Genomic DNA, 26,839 nt, shown 5'->3' on the forward strand with positions numbered 1-26,839 from the left:
GAGTCTTGCATCTGAGATTCTGTAAAAACACAAGGCCTGTTTTGCTTTTGTTTTTCTGTTGCATTGGAACTTTGTTTGCCATTACAGTATCAAGAATGCAATTTACATATTGGATTATTAGCTAACAGTTATCTTGCAGAAACCAACAAGACTCAACCAATATCCTTCACAAGAAAATCACAATATGGCAAAAATAAGTTTTAATTTCAGTTTCCAAAATAAGAGGGAGAAAAAGATAACAGTGCTCACAAAACATTCCAAGATTGGTTTAAAAAACACTTGAAAATATAAGATTGGAAGCCATTAGGAACAGTTTTTCTGGAAAAGAGTTTTCTTCTGATAGAACAAGACTTTACCTGTGGAACCTCCATTAATATTCACTGGGTGGGCCATGCCTGCTCACTGACAAATCCAGAAACAGATTGTTATGAGTCATGCAAATCAAGCATCAAGTCCAACCAGGCATGCAACCTGAAACAGAAAAGGAGAGGAGCAATTAAAATATAGTTCAAACATCAGTGTCCGTTTGTTAATAAAGGATAAAAAAATACATACACATATACAATCCTACAATTCAAACATGAGAGGTCCTTAAAAGGAAATTATCAACAATGCCAAGAGATATTAAGAAACTTAACCCCTTCTCAAGCCCCAGATCAAGTATTATTATTCTTAAAAATGTGTCATGGGTGCTTGTTTGACCTGTTTATATAGACAAATGTTGGTTAACACCACTATATAAAAAAGCCCTTTCGCTACACAAGCATATTTGCAAAGAGAACTACGGTTTTGTCAGAGGGAAAGTAAGACCGTGGACGTAATGAGGGGAAGTATGTGAATACACAAAAATATCATAAACACATAGGAATTCTAAACACTTATTTTTAATTGCCTCGAGTTGTTTCAAAGTGCTGCAGTCCAGAATCTATCAGCATTAAATGTGTTATTTTTGATATAATGCTATAATGGGAATTCACATATAAAGACAGAGGCTGTTTCAGGTCCCCAGGTCCTATCCTGCTGAAAGAGTTGGGTGGCCCCACTTTCTCATGCCAGAGGGCTAGTCTAAATAGGAATGAAAATCCAAACTCACCCTGAACTAGCTCCTGGCAGTCTTCACAACATTTTATAACTCTCAGTGAATTTTGCAGAGTAAACTGGCTTTGCCCTGCTTCAGGAAAAGTTGTGGGATGCTCCAGATTTTCCTTGAAACACTGGAGTATCCTGCACCTCAAGGCAGTGTTGACAGCTGCACTGGGTTAGAGACAGACTAGTCCCCTGTACAGTCAGCACACTACCACTATCAACTTCCCCTTGCATTTAACAGCTCAGGGAAAATGGGATGATTGTGTCCATGTCACCATTGTTGCCACCTCCAGAGCTCCATACAACATCAGCAGGGGTGCCCACACATCCCTTCCTTCTTCCTGGTTGTGTAGGTGCCTCTCCAGAAGTCAAAATGGGGCTACCGCAATGGCCAGACACTTGCACAGAGCTCTGTGGGTAGCTAGGAGCCGGCAACAGTGATACAGGAGGTTATATGACAGCCCAGACGAGGCCAATGAGACCTCAACCCTGCTGGGTCATAGGAACTCCAACACGCCACCACGGCAAGTTTGACCAGTGAATGTGGCTATGTCTGGGGTAAATCTGGAGCATTTCTGTTGTTGACCAGCTGCTATTTTTTGCCATGCAGACTTGACTAGGTATCAGCCTGTCTGAAAAGTGTACTATGAAATGTGATTGTGAATACCAAGTAACACTTCTATAGTCCCAAGTATGAAAATGACTTCCGGATTGTCCAACTGGATTGTCTTCTTAAAGAAAGCACAGCTAGACTTATATACTAACAAAAATGCCCTGACTGTCAGTTCGGTAAACGCAAATAATACAACACAGTATATCGTTCCCACATCAACAATTACAACAGCAAAAAGTTGCTTCTTAAAGTTGCTTTATAAATGGCAAACAGCACACAGCACAGCAATAACTACAACGTGTTTTGTCATTCAGCAGCACTGAGGCTAGCAGTAGGTGGCTGTAACATAAACCAAGCACTAGCAAGATTATCAAGTGAAATTGATTTGCAAAAAACAATATAAACAGTCCATCGTATTTATAGGTAACACCCAGGCTATTTCTCTCTATATGGGTGTGTACGTATGAAATGAGTATACATTGGGGCTTAGGTGTTCTCACAGAACAGGTACATGAGAAGACAGAGTGTTTCTCAGGACAATCCTTCAGGGTTCTTGCCCTTACAAATCCCATGGTTTTACGTGCTTGTCTCATACCTGCCTGAGATTACAGACTTGTGAAGACTTCAGGGCAAATGTAAGAACAAGTAAGGACTGGTTAGAAGTATTATTTGCTAATAGAAGATGCACTTGGGAGTGGGAGAAAGCTTTATTAATTCAGTATTCAAACTTTCTTTCTATATAGAAAGCTAGTGCCAAATGTCTTGATGTTTACATCATTTGGCAGCATATGAATAGTTGCCCATAAATTCCTTTTCCACATACAGCCAAGTGTTTATTCACCAATGCACAAAGCTGATGAAAGCCTTTGACCAATGCACAAAGCTAATGAAAGTTAAAAGGATGAACGGGGACAGAGGCAAAGGAGAACATGCTTGTTCTGTCATACACCTTATAAGCTGAGGCCAGGAAATCAGAAGATGACATTGAGTTAGGGTCTCTGTAGTGTGGTCTTTGTTGTCTGCATTTATATCCTGTGAAATAAGTGAAATGGGTACATAATACGAAACTTTATATGTGTACTCAGATAGCCAGAGAACACGTCATTATGGATGCACAGTAAAATAAACCGGTACCCTAAGTGCAATGAAAGCTCTGACAGAATGGGGTGCAAATTTCTACACATAAACATAAAAATGAATGCATCTGCCTCTGTAGTGCAGGGTGCGCTGTGGGTGTATGCAACTGTGCTCACCTTATGGTTCAAATTTAAACCAAGCCATCAATTGAGATTAAAAGTCAGCATGATATTATGGTTAGTGTCAGTCTAGGATTTAGAAGGTGAGGGTTTGCATCTTCACTCATCCATAAGCTCAGAGGGTGCAGTTAGGCAAAGCACAAGCTCTTCACCTAATCTACTTCACACAATTGTTGTAGGAATAAAAATAAAAATGGAGAGAAAGAGATCCATATGCTGTACCCAGAGCTTGTTGAAGGAAAAGACAGGTATAAAAGTGACAAAGAACAATATATGAAATAAATTCACTGGACAGCATGAAAAATAAACTTTCTCAATGTCACCCATTTTTACTGTAGTATCAAGAGAAAATAATGGTCTAAGGACTTGGCCATATTGTCATGTGTAACATGAGTGTTTAATATTATCATCATATATAACGGCGCTCCATGCAGTCATGCCGGCCACATGACCTTGGAGGTGTCTATGGACAATGGCGGCTCTTCGGCTTAGAAATGGAGATGAGCATGAACCTCCAGAGTCGGACACAACTAGACTGAATTTCGGGGAAAACTTTTACCTCTGTAACATGAACCTAAGCCTTCAGAAGTGAACATTTAACTATAACACTGAGATGCAAATACCACATGGAACAGTCATTTATGAAGCATAAGGCTTATGACAGAGAAAGCACATAGAAGGAAAGATAATTAAATTGCAAAATCGTAAGTGTTGAAAGGATTCTTCTCATGCTGAAAATTTGCTAAATAGAAGCTCTCATATGGTTTTCACATTCATGTGCGGGAAGTTTTAGTTTATTCACAATTCCAAGTGTACACTGCCTCCCTGGGCTTCCTACCACAGTATGAAGATGTTTTACTGGGCAGCTAGCCAAGGTACAATGTTTAAGCCAAACACAACCCTGAGTGTTAAGAGCAAACACACAAAAAAGGCCCTTTCCTAGGTTAAATAATCATATGGCACATGTCACCAGGGAGTTCCTCCTGAACAAACAGCACTGAAAGGAACAGCATTTGTATTTATGTTCATGTACCACCCACATCAGGACAGAGAGGCCACTTCTATTGCCATGTCCCACACCAAAATGGGTAAGACAAAATATTACAATTTGTCCAAGATTCAGGATAGTTTCCCTTTTGTAAGAATAGAGTTGTTACTGCGACACAATACAAGGTAAAAGTTGAAAATGGCCTCTCAATGACCTGTGGGTCTCCTTCCCTTGCTAATCAGTTTTGTTTTTAAGCTTCTTATAGCACAAACTGTAAGGCAGAATTGTTCTTTATCCCATTTAAAGAGAGCAGAAATAATGATATTTTTAGACGTACAAGATTTCTAATACTATCAACCACTGGTTACACCGCAAGTACAGTCTGCCCTCTGTGTGCATGGATTCAACCCATGCTTGAATTTAAAAAACAAAAACGTAAAACTTGATTATGTCAGGGACATTATTTTACTAAGCCATTAATAGGGCTTTGGTATCAACAGGGGGACCTGGAACCAAACACTAGTGAATATCAAGGGCCCACTACATATCATACAATTTCAAAACCTCAAATTATAATTGCAATGGAAGTTGTCCCAGTCCCTTATCATTTCTGCTCCATCCTCCTTGGGTGATTTTATCTGATTTGTTGTAACATTAAATCAAGTGCCTAGGCATGCTTTGAACATGTCTTATCAGCTGCAGGAACACACCTGGAGCCAATTTATTAGGAACTGCAACTTCTTTCAATATTTGTGGTATTATCATAAGTATTACAGACCAGCCAAAGATTACTGCTCAACTTATCTGTATGTTTCCCCCTCTCCACAGAGATGGTTTTTTCAACATTTTCAGTTCTCACGCAGGAAGAAATCTGCAGGTGTTTTCTACCCAGAGATTGGAAATAAAACCTGGGTCCAGTTGGGATTTCTGGTAACAAGGCCCCTTCATTCCACATGCCTTCTGTTCTTAAGTGCTCACCTGCCTCCATGTTTTGTCATAATCAGGAGATACTACATAAGGGTGTCTCACTTTAATTGTTAGCAAGTTTTATTCTATGAGGTCCGTCTTCTTAAACTGGGGAACCTGACCCCAAATGTGGTCCCCTTAACTCAATGCTGGGGTCACAAAATATTTCGCAACAGGAAAAGGTTTCCATCACCACCCATTTACATAAATCTGTTAGCAACAAAGTGCAGTCTTTACAGTGGACTCTTCAGAAAATTCTTCAGCTGTGCTTCATAAAAAATTAAAACCAATCCATTTAGCAAGTCTTGCAAACAATGGCTTGTTATCAGTAAATGCTGGGGTCACATAAAAATTTCTCAGGCAAAATGGGGTCACAATGGAAAAAGCTGAAGACGCCTTCTATAGGGTGCCTGAAAATTATCTTTAAATTTTCAGTTGCATGGAATTTATATTGTAAAGATAATTTTCAGACACCTTGTACTCTTTGTTGTCATCTTTCTTAAACTGTATTATTTATTATTCTTACAATGAACAATATTATTAAGTCACCAAAAAAGGTTATTACAGACAGTGTTTGCCATCGGATGCAGAAAGCCTACAAAAGCTAAGACCACAGCAAATCTGTTAGTCTTTAAAGATGCCAGGTGCCCCTATGGAAACAGATTTTATTTCAAATGATATGTATCTTGCCAAACAAAGATTTAATAATGCTGTCAGAAACCATAAGACACAACTTCTTATCAGTTATTGCTTATCTTAGCGAGGGCTTTATTGGGTTATATACAAGATATGGTGCATAAACTCACCAGATGCTGACAATAAAAATAAAGGTTGAAAACTTGGGGGGGGGGGGGGAGAGAGAATCCTTTGGAAGTTTTCTAAAAGGAGTCCATCAAATTCTGTATTGTTAAAATTAGACATCTAAACCACTTTCAGGAAGTAAAAAAAAGCAATGTATATTATAAAACTGGAGGCGTCTGCCCAGTTTTTAAAAAAAATATGTATACACTATACAGTGGATTTTACAGTCATTAACCTGCAAAGAAGCAGAACATAAGAGTAGCTTCTTTTGGAGTACAATTCCCAGAATCCCCCAAATGGCACGGCCAGGACTACATTGAACATTAGGGTTATTTCAGAGCCTTTGAGCAGTTAACAGCCTGTTTGTGAGGACCTATCTTTCTCCATAGTATTCAGTATCATGAATGGCAGAAGAACATCAGCAAAGATGTCATGTGAACAAAGTTTAAAAACTCATGATTTGCCTTCTGAAAGCAGTTTTGTTGCAACGAACACAAGATGCATAGAAAGAGGGCACTTATCACTGTAATGCAGTTTTATAAATGTAATAGTTTTCATTGTACTAGTTCCTCTTCCTCATCTTGTCCACAGCGAACTAACTTAATTGGCAGTAAATGTAGGATGAAAAGGTAACAATATTTTGAGTTATCTTTAAAATTTTGTAGTAATTAAATGTTACCATTAGACACTATACTTTTATTGTGAAGATGATTTTTAGCAAGTTTTAATTAACCGCTGAATCTGAGGGTTCTAAGTATGTCTTTCAATAGACATGCCTGGAAAAGACAAAAGCCACTACATAAAATTTTGGTTAAAGGTTTTCCAACACTAAAACAACTGTAAAAATAAGAGCATTCACCCTTTAAGGATTTATATGTAAGCCAGTCTTGGTCTAAAAAATTCAAAGAATCTTAGTTCTGACAATAGCCTGAAAACATCTAAAGTTCCCTTCACTGTAAACTGAAGAACCTAAACAATAAAAAGATTAATAGGTAGCATACTTTCTATTTTATTTCATTTTTTATTTACTGCATTTTTAGCTGTATTGCAAGGCAAGGTAGGTTAACTATAAAATCTAAAGACGTGGTCTGGATTAAGGTTCACACACAAGGTTTTGTGGATGAATGCCTCAAGTACTTTGCATTGTATTGTTTTAAATTTATTTATTGTATATTGTTAATCTGTTTAACAGTTTTAATTGTTCATGTTTTATCTTTTGTATTGTATATTGGCATCAAATTCTGCCGGATTGTGAGCCGCCCTGAGTCCCCTCGGGTGAGAAGGGCGGGATAGAAATGATGGGAAAAAATTAAATAAATAATAAATAAAATGGGTACCTATGAAATCACCATGTCATTGTTAAATTTTTGACACAATTAAACCAGATTTCTAATGGGAGCCGGCTATAGGGAGCACACAATGCCCCTATTAAAGCAGCTCCACTGGCTGCCGATAAACTGCCGGGCCCAATTCAAGGTGCAGGTTTTGACCTATAAAGCCCTACATGGCTCGGGCCCTACCTATCTCCGTGATCACATCTCCTCCTATGAGCCAGTGCGGACCTTGAGATCTTCCGGGGAGGCTCTTCTCGCGCTCCCACCACCATCTCAAGTGCAGCTGGTGGGGACGAGGGAACGAGCCTTCTCGGCAGTGGCCCCCCGGCTCTGGAATGCATTGCCAAAAGAGATCAGGCAATCCGCTACATTATCCAATTTCCGTAAGGAACTGAAGACCTGGTGGTGTCGGCAGGTTTTTGAGTAATTACATTGGACTACCGCCGATTTCTGGGCCTGAATATATTGCACAAGATTTCCCTAGCCTAAAATGATACATTTTAATATATTGGTTTTATGGTTCCCGTCCCCTTGATCTGGTCATGTAAGTGTGATTTATTGTTATAATTGTATTATTTTACTTTGTTTAATAATGTGTATTATGTTGTTATGTAATGTTTGTGTTTGCTTTTATGACTGTAAACCGCCCTGAGTCCCATCCGGGAGATAGGGCGGTATATAAATAAAATATTATTATCAACACAACGATGTTGTATGGCACAGCAAACAAGATAGATATGCTGGATTTCGTTTCACAAAATCACAAGTCGAACACTTCCCAAGTGTCTAGGACTGTGTGATGTATTTTCGGATGATGCGTGCAGATCCCAGCAGGGTGGCTTTTTGCAGTTGGCAGATCGTAATTTTGTCAATGCCTATTGTTTCCAAATGCCGGCTGAGATCTATCGGCACGGCACCCAGTGTGCCCATCACCACCGGGACCACCTGCACTGGTTTCTGCCAGAGTCTTTGCAGTTCAAGAACCTGCTTTGATTGAAGTCAAAAATCAGAAACTCCTCAAAGCACAGCAGACAAAAATATTATTATTATTATTATTATTATTATTATTATTATTATTATTATTATTATTTTATAAAAAGATAGCTTAAAACCAGCCAGAGATGTAGCCAGAAAAAAGTAACATTGTTTTAAAAATTCAACAACAAATCAAGAATAAAAGGTAAAGGTAAAGATTTCCCCTGGACATTAAGTCTAGTTGTGTTCGACTCTGGGGGTTGGTGCTCATCTCCATTTCTAAGCCGAAGAGCCGGCGTTGTCCATAGGCATCTCCAAGGTCATGTGGTCCGCATGACGGAATGAAGCTCCATTACCTTCCCACCAAATTGGTACCTATTGATCTACCCACACTTGTATGTTTCCGAACTGCTAGCCACGCGTTCACTTCGGTCATCTGGAGAGGCCCTGCTCGTGATCCCGCCTGCGTCGCAAGCGCGGTTGGTGGGGACACGAGACAGGGCCTTCTCCGTGGTGGCCCCCCGACTCTGGAACACCCTCCCCAAGGATCTCAGACAGGCCCCTACATTGGCAGTCTTCAGAAAGAACTTGAAGACCTGGCTGTTCCAATGTGCCTTCCCAGATTAATAGGAAATCTCCAATACCAAGTCCCATAAGCATTTTATTAGAATTAAGATCGCATATCGCACTCTGCACTTGCCCTATAAGCCTTATATATCACCTGTCACATCAGCACTTTTAATCTTGTACCCATTACTCTGGCCCGGCCCAGTTCTATTGTGTTTTAGCGTATTGCTATTGCTTGTGGTTTATACTGTTTTAATTCTTTAATTTGCCTTTGTTTTGTATTGTTATATTGTGTGTTGAGGCCTTGGCCTTTGTAAGCCGCATCGAGTCCTTCGGGAGATGCTAGCGGGGTACAAATAAAGTTTAATCATAATTAATAATAATAATTGGCAGAAGCTGAGGCTAACAACGGGAGCTCACCCTGTCCACAGATTCAAACCACCATCCTTCCAAACAGCAAGTTCAGCAGTTTAGCGGTTTAACCCGCTGCACACCCACAGCCCCAAACAAAGAATACACATTGTGAAATATCTTAAAAACCAGACTAAGCCAGGCAATGGAAAAAGATGGGGAATGTCTTTTAATGCCATTTTTATAATGCAGTGGAAAGCAACTGTGGGTGGCCATGAGGGCTGCCTTGGTCTTTCAAGAGACCCTTTATGCCTGCAACCTCCTGTAAAGAAAATTTTAAAATCCTCTCCAAAACTTCCACACATCTGTGGAGATATTTCTGCCGTGTCTCCAGAACAGACACGAGCAGGTATTTTGGACTTCAACTCCCACAATTCCTAACATCCAGTAAACTGGCTGGGATTTCTGGGCGTTGAAATTCAAAACACCTGGCAGGCCTAAGTTCGCCCATGCCTGTGCTAGAGGCTATCTGGAACAAGTTAAATCCAGGAAAGGCCTTTCAAAACTTCATTTAAGGTTTGGAATGTACTTCCTGTTTTTGATAAAGTTCTCTCTTGGACCTAACATGGCCAAGCTCTCCTCAACATATCAAAAAATCCCCTCATGCCTCCTAGAAGGAATTTGGGAGAGAGAGAGAGAGAGAGAGAGAGAGAAAGAAGATCACTGGATTCATGGGATGTACTTTGCCCAAATGCTGTTATAAATCAATAGTGTAAAACTGAGGGTGGGAGAGCTAGATGCTCTCCCTGCAACACTCTGCAGGCTAGATATAACTGGGGAACATGGGGCCATTCAAACCCACTGATTTTATAGCACTAAGTTTCAACTTTTGAACGGACATGATTCCATCCTATAAAGTTTGGGGATTTGCAGTATGAATAACATTTACAATACAGATAACACTGGCCAACACACATTTTGGTGCATCAAATGTTTCTGGGTACAGTAGAAACTCTCTTATCCAACCTTCGCTTATCCAACGTTCTGTATTATCCAACGCAGTCAGCCTCCCACCTGGATCCACAACTGTTTCTCTAGGCAACAACGTGTAGTGGGCCAACATGCCCAACAACAACACAAGTACAGCTGTGCTGGTACAGCTGTACCAGAACCTTCTACTTTATTTTCTTTCTGCAAATGTTTGCAATTATAGGACAGGCCGCCTGTCAATCACCATTAAGTTTGGTTCCACCCCTTGTTCAGGGCTCTGGGAGGGAAGGAGCCATTTTTAAGTTAGTCTCACTTATGAAGCTCAGCTATAGGACGTAGACCAGCTCGTCTCGTAAAAAGCTTCATATTTCAAGAACATTAGGGATATAGACCGTCCGGGGATACAGAACAGCAGCACAGAAACATCTGTAAGCCTTGGCTGGTAGGTCCACTCGACACCCAGACACATTTGGAGTCGGCAGTGGGTCCCAGATCAGCTAGGCCCAGATAATAGACAGCCTGTGAGAGGTTATAAGAGGGTTTTCACAGTTATTCAAAGCCAATCGCCTGTCCCTTGGGGACAAGACTCCTTTGAAGATTTATTATTTGTTCGTCAATAAAGACTTTGTTATTTCTTTAAAGACTCAAAGGCCATCTTTTCAGGGAAATTCCTCAACAACCTTTCTTTAGGCACCCTGGCTTCCTGCTGGGTGTAAAGTGTACGTCCTATATAATAGACAATCAGTTACAGGCCCAGTGCGTGACAGAACAACAGCCATGCTCCCAAATGAGTGGCAGACTTGTTATAAAACATGTTTTGGTGCTTAATTTGTAAAATCATAACGTAATTTGATGTTTAATAGGCTTTTCCTTAAACCCACCTTTTTATCCAATATTTTCGCTTATCCAGACTCTACTGTATATTTGACCTGCTGATTCCAAAAATGGGACCAGCCTTCCCCTATCAGCGCTAGTTTTTGAGAAACATAACATATACCATCTACCAGTCTTCATCTGCTCACCGATAGAAATTTTATCTACCGCTGATGCAGTTGATTCAATGCAATTTTTGGAATCTACACCCCAAATAACCCCAGGAACAGGCCTAAAAACCAAGATACCAATAAACTTTTGTTTTGTTTTCCTGGGCTGTGTAATCAGTAAGTATACTTTTTTCACTTCTGCAGAACAGGGTCGTTTTTTTATCAGGTGGAAATCAAAGTTCAACATTACAATGTTCTTGAAAAAATGCAAACAAAATAAAATGTATCTAGTTCTGCAGACCAATGACAACCTTCTAGATCATGAAGTATTTTGATTGTAAATTTTTTGGATAAGGTTGAGTATTCCTTATCCAAAAAACCGTGGAGCAGAAGTGTTTTGGATTTTGGGTTTTATTAAATTGTAGAAAACATGTATTTGCATATCTATATATATACATAATACAATATTTTGGAAATGGGACCCAAATCTAAACTTTACTTTCATTTATATATACCTAATACACACAGCCTGGAGGTAATTTTATGCAACATTATAAATAATTTTGTGAATGAAACAAGGTTTATTGTTCATCTAACCATCAGAAAGAAAAAGTATCACTATCTCAGCCATCTTTATAGATAATTTCAGGTTTTGGAATACTTCTGATTTTGGAATTCTGCATAAGGGATGCACAACCTATACCAAACAAATTGCTTATGCTTATTATCAATGTGTATTAATATCATTTTAAAACTCTTGACTATAGGTAACACATTGTCTCTGCATGTGACAACAAAACATACCAAAATCTGATCAAAATACCTTTTCAATCATACAGTTCCAGAACTCCAAAAACATTAAATTCAGGAAAACTGATTTAGAATTAAAGCTACAGCTCTATGCTGATATTAGCTAACATACTATTCAGAGAGTGCCCTGTATATTTGTGTACATTCCAAGCTATAATCAGACACCTATTCCTAACCAAAGTTCAGCTCTAAAGGTCAGATTTAATTGCACTGCTCTACAGGCCAAGACCAAATCCAGAGAACTGCTGCCAATTTTTGCTGTCAACAGTTAACTTGCAGAGTCTGGATATATGATTCTTTCCAATTTATATTACAAAAACATTATTAATGTATTTTCTCTAGGTGGAGCTCACAGAAAGAAGACAAAAGATGCTGTGCTTGTTCACTGGTGAATGAATCCACAAAGAGCCACTGAAATAGGTAAAAAACCAGCCAAGTCAAGCTTGTTTCTGATTCCCAGTCCTAAAGAAAACGCCATGCACAACCACCTTACACTGTGCAATTAACTAAGTTCAGAAAATGAAAATTCACTACCCATACTGGATGCATATGAAAAATTGTGTGAATCCCCCATCTGCAATTTAGTTACGCGTTCTAAGATGTCAACCTTAATGTTATTTCACGCCAACACAAAAAGTATTTCTTCACTCAAGTATTTATGATGGAATATACCTATGGATTTGTTTATTAGATTAGATAGATAAGACAGAACAGATTCATATGCATACACTTTTTATAGCTCCTAGTTCAGTGTAATTATTATTAAACCAGGGAACAACTGCCAAGAGTAACTGAGCAAGCACAGGTAGATTAACCTTCCTCGCAAATGGGGTAAAAAGACTAAATGGTCACCCCAGTGATAAAGAATGAAGCAATATACACATTTAGGGATCTTAGAAGTTTCTACTCAGGGTGTTTAATATATGAAATTCTGTCACATATTCTCATATTGAAAGCCCTAGTCAATGAAGTACTCCCTTCTACGTACTTGTCAACATATAGATATCAGAAGTTAAATGGAAGCAAGGTGTAGATAAAATAGAAGTATATTAGTTTTCCTAATCAGCTTTCTCTTTTGCTAATTCTTAGAGTGATGTTATATGCTTCTCTATTCACATTAGCCATGTTAGTACCTTAAATTAATTCAGCAACATCTATTTTTAAATTCTGTACTCACATAACCAGAAAAAAAGATTTTATTCCCAAACAATCTATGTTCACTTAATATTTTTGCTTGTATAAAACAGTAGAACATAATTGTAAATCTTTACCTTTTGAACAGGTGAAGATTTACCTATAGAATTAAAGTTTGTGTTTTTCAAAAATTGGTAAGATCAAACAGCTGTGGACAAATTTCGTTTCTTACCTGTTGCCATTACACCAAAAGTTGCATTGATTTTTAAAAACTTGTTAGAAGAGGAGGACAGCAGGTTAACACACCAAAATAAAGCTCTTGAATGCTGAGAACGACAGGACTACCCTCTTCTAAGTATAGCTAGAAGTTATCTCATATCATATGATAGCTAAAGCAAGCTGGCCTATTAGGGGACACTAACAAGCTATATTCATGAGGTGCTTGGAATTCATTCACTTTTGAAAAACCAAGAATGGATCAGTAGATAACTATGGAACAAGATCAATGCTAATGAAAATTTCACATTTTTCCATTCCCATCTTGTCACTAGTCTGATCAGGGGGTGATCAAAGTACAAGCGTTATTCAAACAATGTTTTCTTGGTAATGTTTGGTTTCAAAAAAAAAAAAAAAAGGAAAAAGTTTAACGAGTTATGTTTTAGCTTTAGCCTACTATTTGCTATTCCATTATTTTTAAAAATCAATATAAAATTAACAATCTAGAAGAACTTGGAAGATTAAAAGAAAAATTAATCAATTTAAAGAAATGGCATCTTGTTTGCCATCCGGAAACACACATATCCAAGATACCATTAACTATGCCCCAAACTATTCCACAGCACTGTAATTCTCACTAGCTCTTAGATTTAATCTATAATTCGACCCTGAATGGGCTAATTAGAATTTGCTAAGTCCGTCACTTCATTCTATGTCTAGCCTAAGACTAGCTGGTCTCAAACAAAACAGAAAAGATGGCCAACCGAAAGCAACTTAGTATGTCATAAGATTAAATCAGATAAAGTTATTTTTTGGTTCTGGGTTAAGAACTACTATGACCCATCAAAAACATTTGGACTGCAATATCCATTAGATCTAGCAACACATGTGAGTGGTTATTGGAAGTTTAATGTAACAGTGTCTTGAGAAATACAGTAGCTCACCTCTGATGCAAGTAATTGCCAACAGTTCATACTCATTTAAGATGATGTGATGAGACACAGTGAGAATCAACCATGCATACCTTATTCCAGTGTTTCCCAAACTTTGGACATCTAGATGTTATAGACTTTGGCACCCAGAATTCCTGACTGTTAACCAAGAGAGCAAGGGCTTCTGGGAATTGAAGTCCAAAATATCTGGAGGATAAATGTTTTAGAATTACTGCCGTATTCCCTCTCAGCTCCACATGAAATAGCCTCTCCCTAGCTCATGCTTCGATGTGCCTTAGAACAAACATATCAGTAACAGGAGGAACCCATTCTTCTAGCACACTGTATTCCCATACAAATGTCACTCATGTCAAGACTAGTTGCCAGTGCCTAATTTTAAAATGCCATCCTGCAGGGCATAGCAAAGAGCCCTTCCCTGCGCCATAATTTTTTTTACTATACTAACTCTCAGACAGTTTCCCAGGACATGTCAGTAGAAGAATGGCTGTCTGGAAACTCTATTTCACATGACTTTGGCAAAGTCTGCCAAAGCCCTGTTTACATAAATTATTCTGTGTATTCAACCAATATATCAAAAGGAAGATATGCTATACAAGTGTATTACAAACTCCATTACAATACTACGACTACTATACGCGATCCAACCACAATTATCTGGTTGTATCTATTGACTATTAGCCAATGGATGTGGGCAAACATTTTATTTTGTGGTCTTTAAATGGTCTTTGCTACAGGATAAACGAAATTCCCAAAATGGAGGACAAAAGTGCAGTGACGCATGAAACTGCTTGCTGAAAGATTTACTTTATCTAGTTCTAAGAGACAAAACCAATGGAGGATATGGTTTCAAATGACACCACACATACTTGACAGGTGTTTTACCAATTACAATAATTTTTGACACAGCAGGAATTGTGTCAAACCCCACCTACGTTAATTCAATACCAAGTCTAATGCCGAAGAGCCACGGAAATAGTTGTAAATCAACAAGAATGACCACCAACTTGGCAACAATGGTTACATGGTTTGCAAATTCATTTGGAAGCCAATACCAAACCACACTTTCTGGCTTATTCCATGCAGACAGAGCGACTTCATGACAGAGCAATGTTCATGATTTTGAAGCCTTAAGCTGACATTTCTGATCACTGCATGTTGCAACATGTCAACAGCCAAGTCTTCTGCTTTTAACTAACCCTGAATAACCCCAACTAAGTTCTTCAAGCTTCATGTATCAAGCAGATTTGCATAGGAGAAAATAGCCAGTTGCCACTTTCCCCATCCCACTCACCAAACTTCTATGCATTGAAGACACATAGATTTGACTTTACTTAGGTATCTTATTGCTGTATCTACTTCCTTCTATTTTGATTGTACTTTTCCTGCATCGCAGGGGGTTGGACTAAATGGCCCATGTGGTCTCTTCCAACTCGAATATTCTATTATTCTATTTTTTAAAGCTTTGAATGAACTTTAGAATAATTTAAACCAGATTAATAAATACAATTATTTAACCTACTTATATTATCTCTTTCCTGAATTAACCAAAGACATTATTGATATACCAGTTTTCATTCTTTCCCATATTTAAAAAACTTTAAAGAAAGGTCATCACCACAAATATTTTGAAATTTATTTTCATTGGCTTGTATCTCGAAAGAATCACCTTCTTTTTCTCCTTTTCCTTCTCTTTCCCTTTTTTTGCTACATTACTCTTAAGCCCAACACTGTCCCAGAATGAAATTATACTCTTATGCTAAATATTATACACAACTGACTTTCTTCAAACAAATACAAATCAATTTGGACGGATCCTACACTTCTCATAAAATATCAGAAAAACACCAAATTCCAAAAGCTCATATGCCAGTTCCCAACACATTTCTTTCAGATGCTAAACCAGGCAAATTCCGGATATAGGAACACCCCAGTTTTCTGTGCTTTAACACTGAGATTGGAAACACTCAACACCTGCCAACTGATAAACCACAGCCACATCATCTTTACACATGGACTTTGTTATCAATTCAGAACCAGAATTCCACTCATATTTTCTATTATCTAATCTACTTCCAAATATGACTCTTCTCTTTTTCACATTTGTAGATAAAATAAGACACTTTTTTTAGCATAGTTACTTACCGGTACTTTAAAAAACCTGTTGTTTGGTAGCAACAATCCCTCTTTCGCAGTCCAGAACTTATGGTTTATTCCTTGTGTGTGTGCAAGTGTAACAAAAGGAACCAAACAAATCCATTCTTAAAACAGGTGTATCTAACAAATACAACATATGCATCCTGTATGCAACATATGCATCCTGGAAGTTACAGTATGATATGTATGTGTGGCTCCTGAAAGGAGACAAACTGGATTTTCCCAGCAACTGTTATGATTTATTCCTGGGCTAATCATTGTGAGATGTCTTGGGCATCAGTGGTTATTAGCTTTACAAAAGACCTACCAATTATGGTGATGACAAATGCTCCAATTTGAGAGAGAAGGAGAGAAAAGAGATAAATCCAGCCTGCTTGTGTTTTTAAGACTATACATGTACAGTGTTCCCTCACTTATTGTGGGGGTTAGGTTCCAGGACTACCCCGCAATAAGTGAAAATCCACGAAGTAGGGATGTTATATATTTATACATTATTTTAGTAGTTATACACTATTTTAAGTCTTTATCAACCAATCGTGTGTTGATAAATCGCCTTCTTCTCCTCTTGTTGCCTGTTGGGCTCCTTTTTTCTCCTTGCTCCCTTCCTTAGGCTATAAATTGTAAATTTTTATGATTTATAATATTTATTGTTTATTGAAAAACCGCGAAACAGCAAATCCGCAAAAAGCGAACCGCGAAGTAGTGAGGAAACACTGTATTGCTTTAGGGACCCCTGCTAGGTCACATGTTAGAAAATATCAATACACAGAAACACACTCTTTCCTGTACAAGAAAACAAAGAGATGTCTCTCTTTTTCAAAAGCAAAATCATATTACCTCTTCAGTTTCCTGGTTACAGGAAGAAAATTGATTTTTTAAAGGTTCGATGCAATTTGTACATACAAACTAAGTGCATGTTTCTTGCAGTAGTTTTGTTTCAGAGGGTTGTAGACTCTCTGTTTTTAAAAGTCTTTTAACAAAGGCTGAATGAGCATATTTCAGGGGTACATTAATTGTGTGCTCCTGCAAAGCAGGAGGTTGAATCTGGTGGCCCTTACGTTCCCTTTCAACTCTTTTAATTCAAGAATTCTACCTGCAGCCTAATGCACCAAGGAGGGCGAAACACAGAAACATGTGGCACAGAAGCAGTCAGAAGCAGACCTCATGGAGCCAACATCAGCAGTATGAATCATAGGTTCTCCAGATGTTGGGCTGCAAAAGTCCCAGCAGTCTTATTTCATCTATAGTGAGATATGCTTGGGGGGGGGGGTTGTAATTCAATAATATGTCTTAAGGCTGCATGATTCCCACTCCAGGATTACAACCAAATATTCGATAGTATCACAAACTCCTATGCAAATAAATGCATTATTTGCAAGCAGAAAAGCTCAAATTATTTATGAATTATATACACACACACACACATGTATATTGTTTGTCAAAGTGTTGTCTCATTCTTATTTCCTCCATCTTGTTTCCCTAAATGCCATGACATCTACTCATGTACAAATGAACATCTTATTTTAATTTGAATCTTTTCCAATTTGGAAGAAATACCAAGGGTTTGATGATGAATGACAAGTTATTTAGAAAGGAAACTTAGAGACATTCAATTTTTTTCAGACATACAAGCATCAACATGTAGAAGCAATTCAGCACACACCTGTATAACCAAGTGGCAAGGAACATCATTGGAGGCATGCATTTGTTTTCTGACTGATATGATTCTTGGAAAAAGACTTATTAATAAAAACAGGTCTAACAAAGTTCATGGGGCTTCAGATAACAATCATTTTGTACATAATTTAGGACAAAGAGTGACATGTCCTCCTCTTTCCACATTACAATACTGTACAGAGGTTATCATTTACTACTATCCAAACTGCTTGGGGTAAGCTTTAATTAATTCCCAGTTTGTAAAATTTAACATGCTCAATAGTGAATACAAGGATCAATTGCTACACAGTGAACTTTTCTTCTAACTAATCAATTTTTATTTTTGTATGCATCATTCATTTAGAGTACATCTCAAGGAGTGTTGGAAATGTTATCTTATATTGGGGAGAAGAATATTGAACTATAGATTTTAATGACAAGTGCTCACTCTTTTTAAACCTGGTTTCAGGTCATGACCTACAAGCTGAAGAAACTTTTCTACTATCAGCTATCACTTATTCATGTTCTGCAAGAAATACCTGAAAGCTTGAGAAAAGTAGACTAACTTTATTTAAAAACAAATGAACAGTTACATGCACAAATCCTTGAAATCTAGAAAGCAATAACATCATTACAAAGGGTGCATCTACACTGTAGAATAAATGTAGTTTGACACCACTTTAATTGCAATGGCTCAATGCTGTGGAATCCTGGAAGTTGTAGTCTTTAAAGGTCTTTAACCTTTTCTGTCAAATAATATTAGTGTCTCACCAAACTACAAATCCCAATATTCAATAGCACTGGGCCATGGCATTTAAAACAGTGTCAATGTGCATTAATTCTAGTGTGTTGCTGTACCCTAAGAAGCATCTGTTATTACAATACACTTCAGGATGAAGTTGAATCAGGAGCTATCCAGTGAACAGATAGGCAACTAATAACATAGGACAACTGGATCATTTGCCAACTTAAAAAAAAACCTGAAATGTTCTGCTCTAGAACAGGAGTAGTATTTTGCTATGTAGTAAAACCACAGCAGAAATACTGACTTGCTAACTATCATTTTGCCTTAAAGCTTCCTCAGCACTCGAAGACTGATAAAAGTCTATGCTGAAAACTAGAAAAATGCTGAAACAGTAGTAAAACCCAAACTCAAATATGCATACCAATATTTGCAATAAAGTTGAAAGTTCTCGTTTGTTTTATTTTATCTGCATTCATGAATAAAATAGATTCAGCAGCACTTCTTTAAAAAATAAGAGGGACAAACACATGCATAAAACAAACATAAGAATAGCAGGATTGCGGTAACCCACAGGAATTTTGCAAATTTCTCCCAGATGTTAGTTTAGCTGCAGTCATATGCCAGACCTCACTGGCTACTGTTGGAACAGTTTTGTTCTTATGGCTCCACCTATCATAGTGAATTCCCAAATGTCACAATTCACAAAAAAAAACTCATTATAGGAAAGTCCTTTCATTTTTATCCTTTGTAAAATGTAAGATCATTTCAAATTACAATACTGAATGGCACTATCTGCTGGTACATAGCTTTCCTCTAGTTGAAAATGTTTATTTCATAGAATAATAAAGTAACAGAGTTGGAAGAGACCTCCTTTTGGATAAAATACTCATTCCAAACTAGTAAGATAAAGGTTTTCCCCTGACATTTAGTCATGTCTGACTCTGGGGGTTGGTGCTCATCTCCATTTCTAAGCCAAAGAGCCACCGTTGTCTGTAAATGCCTCCAATGTCATGTGGCGGGTATGATTTTATGGAGCACTATTACCTTTTTGCAGTACCTATTTATCTACTCACATTTGCATGTTTTGAACTGCTAGGTAGCCAAAAATTTGGGCTAACAACGGGAGCTCACCCTGCTCCCCGAATTCGAATCGCTGACCTTTTGATCAGCAAGTTCACCAGCTCAGTGGTTTAACCCACTGTGCCATTGGGGGCTCCCATTCCAAATAATGGAAAGTAAAAATATTTCCTATGCTGTTCCACATGAGGTAATGGGCATGTCACCATAACACTGAAAGGAAGAGAAACTCTAAAACAGGCATGGCAAACTTTGGCCCTCCAGGTGTTTTGGACTTCAACACACATAATTCCTAAGCTGGAGGGCCGGAGTTTGCTCATGCCTGCTCTTAAGCACGTAGCTCTTCCCACAGGTCTAATCACAGTTTAAACAAGAACTCAAATGAGAAAACAGAAGTTAGGTGGGATGAGAAGTTTGTGACTGGGGATACTGGAGCAGCATTCTGGTCAAAGTAGATAGAGAATAAACTAACCAACCAACCAGGGCAGCTTCTAGGATTTTGAGCAAGTGGCTTCACTAACCCTCCTTGGGACCTTAGAAATCCATGCCTCAACCATGTCATCTACATCCAACTTTTAATTTTTTTTCTCTTTTAGCTGAAGATGGGTTTTTTTTCTTCTTAAGTCAAAGTATCCCATGATCTCTAATCAGGTCAACTTATGAGCCTCCCAAAAACTAGATAATCAGTGCAAAAATCAAATGTGGACTAAGGAACTGTTTACAACCATAGTTTCCTGATTTAGACTTCACAGGACACTTGAAATTAAGAAACGAAGGAAAACTTTTTGTGCAATTAAAGGAAATAAGCAAGAGTAGGAACGAATTGGAAATGTACAGCAGCCATGTTTTCCAGACTGGGGATTATTTATGAACCAATTTCCCAATATGCATAGTATGTCCAAACATGCAGACCAAAACTTACAATAAATATATTGGTTACACATTTTATAACATAAGAAGTGATCCTAAAAATGTGTCTTTTGATTATTTCTGGAAAGGGATTAAGCACCTATCTCCAGTTTAAAGAGAATTTTAAGACACCTACTCACTTAGAATATTATTGAAAAATGTTACCACTTTTTATCTTCTTGTATTTAAAATGAGCTTTAAAGTATCTATACTGCCATCTAGTGAACTATACAATTTTTAAAAACATAAAGTATGACTTTCCTATTTTATTAATTTCTATCACTGCATGCTCTTTTTATCCACAATCAATCCTTAAAAATTGTTTGCTTAAATATCTGCATTAGAAAAAACCAAATAGCAATTTTTAAATCTTAAATCTACATAATTTTTTTGTAAGCTTGAATTAAAAATGAAAAGGTGCGCCTGGGAACCAAATGTAACTCTTCCAACAGATGCCTGGCAACAGGAAAAACATGCAGCCGCACCCGCATGGGATGGCAAATGTAAAACTCAGACTATCATTATGTCTTACATCAGTAATTATGATTAATCTGAAGACAAAATGCCTCTTGTTGTGCCTATTATAAGATAATGCAGGTGTAGACAGTTACACAGAGCATCGGAAGAAAAAAGGAGGGAATTTCATTAGGAAATTGTCTAGGGAATTGTGGCTCACTTCAAACTTTTAAACCAAGAATTTATGTAACTAAAACCACATGCTGAGTTTGTAGATTTGCACAGACAGCATAACTTAAAGCGGTTTACTTTTTATTCATGTCAGCTTACCAGTTTTGCTTATAAATGGTGCAATGGATGTAACAATGGTTTGTCAATGTTGATATGTTGAATTACAATGAATGCAAACTAACTTTAAAGCAGTTTCAATACTGGTTTTACAATAAAATATATTAAGTTCTCCCAACCATAACATTGTGTGATATCCAAGCTGAGCCCATGCAATCCATCAACATTTAAACTTAAGTCCAATACATTTAAAGTCCTAATTACATTTTTTTTAAAACAAGTTCATTATACATATGTATACTATATACAAAGTATACATTATACAAAGTATACATTTACTTTGTAAACTTGTACTTTCTTGCACTTGGGGGGGGTAGTTTCAATTGCTCACTTGTTATTAAGGTTATAAATACAGTACACTAACTCCATAGTTTGACCCTACATCTTCAAGAGTATACATACAGATAAGAGAGTTGCCATTTTCAATTCAATCGCTTCAAGAGCCTATACATCTTGAACCACGATAGCATATCTGTTTAACAGGATGGAGACAGTTTACATTATAACTGCAAAGATGCTTTCCAACCCACAAACCAGTACAACGTAGAGGCAATAGCCCATCAAAAACAGCCTCTTCAAAGTGCTGGGAAAAAGATTAGCAAGGGCTCAAAGAGGAATTCCTAATAGTTGTCCTTGAGCTCTGGAATTTCCCCTCCAAAAGATCTGCCAGAACTAAAACTTGAGTGGCTTGCAAGGTTAAAAACAGGGGTGGTTTTTTTGTAAGTATTTGGTGGGTGGAACTAAGCAGAAACTATTTTTTAGCAGATAATTAGTTTGCCAGTAGTAAAAACAACAACAGGTTGGAGCAGAAAGAAAACAGCTGTTAACACTGCTTCACAAATGTTTGTGCAGACTGCATGCAGTGATAATAGGCTCTGTGGCAAATCTCATGCTTCTTCTGCAAACATCATCCCCTACAAGTCACTTCTGGTGTGAGAGAATCAGCATGTCTGCAAAGAAGTTGCCTGGGGGACGGCAAGATGTGTTAAGATCCTGCGAGGAGGCTTCTCTCATGTTTCTAACTTTCTGCTTTTTGGAAAAAAAATCATTAAAACTGTAACCCCAATTGGCTTCTGACATGATAAAAAAAACCATCATTTGCATAATTCAATAGAAAAGCCATGTTGATCAACATAGAACTCACCTGTGCTAATGAAAAGTTCTGTGCTAATGGTAAGTTCACAGACAGCAACTTTTCACAGACCATAACAAATGCCGGAGTTACCACCATGGCACAGTAGCCCACGTCCAAGCATCCCATAAAGCCCTGTTTTAGTCACGGTAGTATGATTGTTGTTAAAAGGAGGAAACGGAAAATTCCTTTGCTTTAGTACTGTTCAGAACACAAAGTGCAGTGCTTCATTTATTGTTTTAAGCACTATTTTCCAATTCAGGCTATAAATTTGACATTATCTTATCCCCAAACAAAACAAACAATTTAATATGGTAACTGCGCACTATTATTAGCCTATTCATAGATCAAATAATAAACAAATTCCATGAGGATAAAAATAACATATATGATCAGCTACAACAACCCATCTCAGTTATGCCCTCTTGTGGGTGCACAAATTGTTTTAAACGAACAACATGTAGTAATAATTCTGCAGGGCAGACAATTGTATTCTGACCCCATTGATTTCATTGTAGCTTACAAATTGTGAAAACTAGTGTACTGCCTCTTGTTTCGATACACATACACAAATATTTTGATGAAATATGATTAATTATGGAGACATCAACCCCTTGGGGTGTGCCCTAAGACAAGTTATGATTTGGGAAGAACTGCTTGTACAAGTGGATGAGTTACTTCATGGCAACAAGCCCAAATAAAATAAACACACATATTGAGAAATTCAAAAGTTTCAGAAATTATGGATTTTTTGTCAGCACCATATAAGTATGTGTGTGTTAAAGGGGGGGGGGGGATAAAAACAAAAAGCATTACCCCTTTTGTTTCACTTATAAAGATGGCATGACAACAAAAACACACACATTCCCAAATGGCATGCTGTTGATCAGTAAAACAGATGAATAAATACACTGAGTAATTCTGTGAAAGAGGCAAATGTTATTCTAAATGGACTGCCACAGGAAGACAGAAGCCATACCAGGGTAACACCACAAGGCATCAAGTCAACATCTCTGAATAAGGCTAAACATATAAGGCTGAAATTCCAAAACTCTTACTATGCATTAGTTCCAGCAAACTTAATAGGTTTCACTTTCCTAATACACAGATGTAGATTTGTGTTGTAAGAAAATTATAAATGATAAAACTCCCAAGTATCAAGCATGAGTTCATCTGTTAAAAATTAAGCACAGTAGAGTCTCACTTATCCAACACTCACTTATCCAACGTGCTGGATTATCCAACGTATTTTTATGGTCAATGTTTTCAATACATCGTGATATTTTGGTGCTAAATTCGTAAATACAGTAATTACTACATAGCATTACTGCATATTGAACTGCCTTTTCTGTCAAATTTGTTGTATAACATGATGTTTTGGTACTTAATTTATAAAATCATAACCTAATTTTATGTTTAATAGGCTTTTCCTTAATCCCTCCTTATTATCCAACATATTTACTTATCCAACGTTCTGTCGGCCCGTTTATGTTGGATAAGTGAGACTCTACTGTATATGAAAGTTGGATCTACTCTGAAAAGAAAATGAGGGGGTTCGATTATAAAAACAACAACAACAACAACAACAACACCAAAATCTTATTTATATACCGCTCTATCTCCGATAAGGACTCAGAGCAGTTTACACATCAGAAAAACATTCAATACATATACGAAATACAAAATACAAGAGCCAATATAATAGCAATTAACAAACATGTTTAAAATTCCAACATTTTAAAACAATATAATACCTAGTAAGAATAATTGCAGATCCATAGAGTGGTTCTACAATGAATGGGTGTAATATATACAATATATAAAACAGGCAAGATGGTAGTATGGCCGGAATAGGACTCATATGATAAAAATAGCATAAAGCCAAGGCAAAGTGCAACTGATAGCACAAGAGGTGTGGTTCAATCCAGAATGAAACACATGGTAATACATATACAGTAGAGTCTCACTTATCCAACATAAATGGGCCAGCAGAACGTTGGATAAGCAAATAAGTTGGATAATAAGGAGGGATTAAGGAAAAGCGTATTAAACATCAAATCAGGTTATGATTTTACAAATTAAGCACCCAAACATCATGTTATACAACAAATTTGACAGAAAAGGTAGTTCAATGCGAAATAATGTTATGTAGTAATTACTGTATTTACGAATTTAGCACCAAAATATCACAATTTATTGAAAACATCAATTAAAAAAATGTGTTGGATAATCCAGAATGTTGGATAAGCGAGTGTTGGATAAGTGAGACTCTACTGTATTAAGTATGTTCTTCTGCTGTTTAAATACAACACATTTATATGGCAATATATACATATTAAAATAATTCAGTCATCGAATCTGATCACCCCCACATATTATATAATAAGCTATGTTAATCAACAATTTCGAAAGCTCAAACAACACATGGCTACCACAATGATCTGGCTATAGTTACTTGCTTATTGAGGGCGAACGAGGTGTGATTTGCACATCTAAACCAAACAAATCCACATCTGAAGTTAATAGTACAACACATACTATATGAACACACCAAGCATTACTCTGCCTCCACAAGTGGCAGCTAACTACACAAAACAGGTAAACCTCAGGGCAATTGCAACAAATGCTTTGCTCCCCATAATCAGTGGAGGCACAAGACAACAGATTTGATCTTTTGATGGGAAACATGCATTTCTCCTTATGTCTATTTCCAGCCTCACTTAAGAGGTGTTTGTTTCCTGGGATAGCCTAGATAGTTATACAATGATAAAAGAATGAAAACCAAATATTGAGCTTCAAATACTGTAATACAGATCAAATTTAGAAAAAGCCACCTTCCTGGGTGACAGTCAAATCTATTTTAGTATTTTTATTAATGCACATACACCTCTGCAGAAACAACAGTATGTGAGAGCCTTTGAGGTAGGTGCCCTTTTTAGCATCCGTTTTAAAGGTTTGCCTAAAACAAGTCATCACAATGAAATCTACAATTCCGTTTATCACAAAATGCTATATAACTTGCCTCTTATTTTGATTCTACCAAGAATAATTCCAAAGTTCTGATAGTTTTGATGGAACTTACTTTAAATATTGTATTGTAGATCTAGACCCAGCACAGCTCTCAGAATATACCAAAAGATTCCAAGCAATTTTGAAAGTAAATTTAGATTAGAAGTAAACATCTCAATTTCATAATACTTTGAATGGTTTATGACTCTTCAGGTTTTATGGCCAGGTGATGCTCCACCCAACAGACATTTTGGGGCGGATGTTAGATAATTTATGACAAGAAAATTAAGGCACGCACATGGAACACCTCAAGGGAATATTCACTAATTAGGCACAGTGGGCGTAGTAGCATATGTAATGAGCCAAATACCTATACATGTTGAACAAACAATGAAAAATGCATGCTTATTTGCCTAACCACTGGACTGGAAGCTTTGTCTCCTAACTTCTATTTTAGAAAGTACAGTTAAATTTAATTCTCTCACAAATGTAAAAACACATTTTTGTATTAAGAACAAACATCAGGAATTTGGACCCAGCAATCCTACCTAGATTGGCAGTCATATTCAGTTTCAGAAGTTGCAAGTTATATTGGATGGTTACACTAGCTTTGGGACTACAGTTTAAATCAGGGATCCCCAAACTAAGGCCCATGAGCGGGGCGCAGCCCTCCAAAGTTATTTACCCAGCCCCTGCCCTCTGCTTAAAAAGGATCCTGGTTTAAATCATAGAATGATAGTGAAAGTTCATTCATCACTTAAAAAAAAAAGCAGCAGATCAATTTGAATCACTCTGCCAATTGTGTTTGCATGCCTGCTTATGTTTAAAAAATCCAAGTAGCAAAACAAGCAATTCAAAGAGAAAGAAGAATAAATTATTAAGAAGTTTTTAAAGTTGCTAAACTTACCAAATTCAAGACACATTTATTTGCCAACATGTAAATACATATCTATCGCCTTTGAGGACTATATAAATTGATAATGAAGAGTTTTTAGAGTGCTTCACAATACATTTAAGTTGACTTAACAAACATAAACATGAGTTGCATACTCATGTTAAAAATCATCACATTAAGAAGTTGCCATAGGACTTCTGGCAAGATAATCTTTCCATAGTGAGGAGACCGACAGAGTTTTGATTAGTGGGGTGCTGTCCCAGGGTTTTGTCCTAGACCCAGTGCTATTCAACATCCTTATCAATGATTTGGATGATAGAATAGAGGGCATGCTTATTGAATTTACAGATGACACCAAATTAAGAAGGATAGATAATACCCCAAAGGACAGGACCAAAATCCAAAATGACCTCAACTGATGATGGAATTGGGCTG

General features: G+C 37.3%; 1 protein-coding gene across 2 annotated transcripts in view; it reads right to left on the minus strand.

Annotated features, from left to right (window-relative positions):
* kank1 (KN motif and ankyrin repeat domains 1) overlaps positions 1–26,839 on the minus strand; it is a 122,288-nt gene that overhangs the window by 51,964 nt on the left and 43,485 nt on the right. Inside the window, exons 1-2 of one of the 2 annotated variants that reach the window (XM_008103320.3) lie at positions 13,087–13,175; positions 357–471 (exon numbers count right to left, since the gene is read on the minus strand). In XM_008103320.3, coding sequence (XP_008101527.1) covers positions 357–393 — 37 coding nt within the window. In that variant the 5' untranslated portion in view covers positions 394–471; positions 13,087–13,175. Of the gene's footprint in view, positions 1–356; positions 472–13,086; positions 13,176–26,839 lie in introns of those variants that run through there. The other variant, XM_062971963.1, reaches the window with a different exon arrangement.

The sequence above is a fragment of the Anolis carolinensis genome, chromosome 2 (assembly GCF_035594765.1).
Source record: "Anolis carolinensis isolate JA03-04 chromosome 2, rAnoCar3.1.pri, whole genome shotgun sequence".
In the NCBI taxonomy this organism is placed as follows: domain Eukaryota; kingdom Metazoa; phylum Chordata; class Lepidosauria; order Squamata; family Dactyloidae; genus Anolis; species Anolis carolinensis.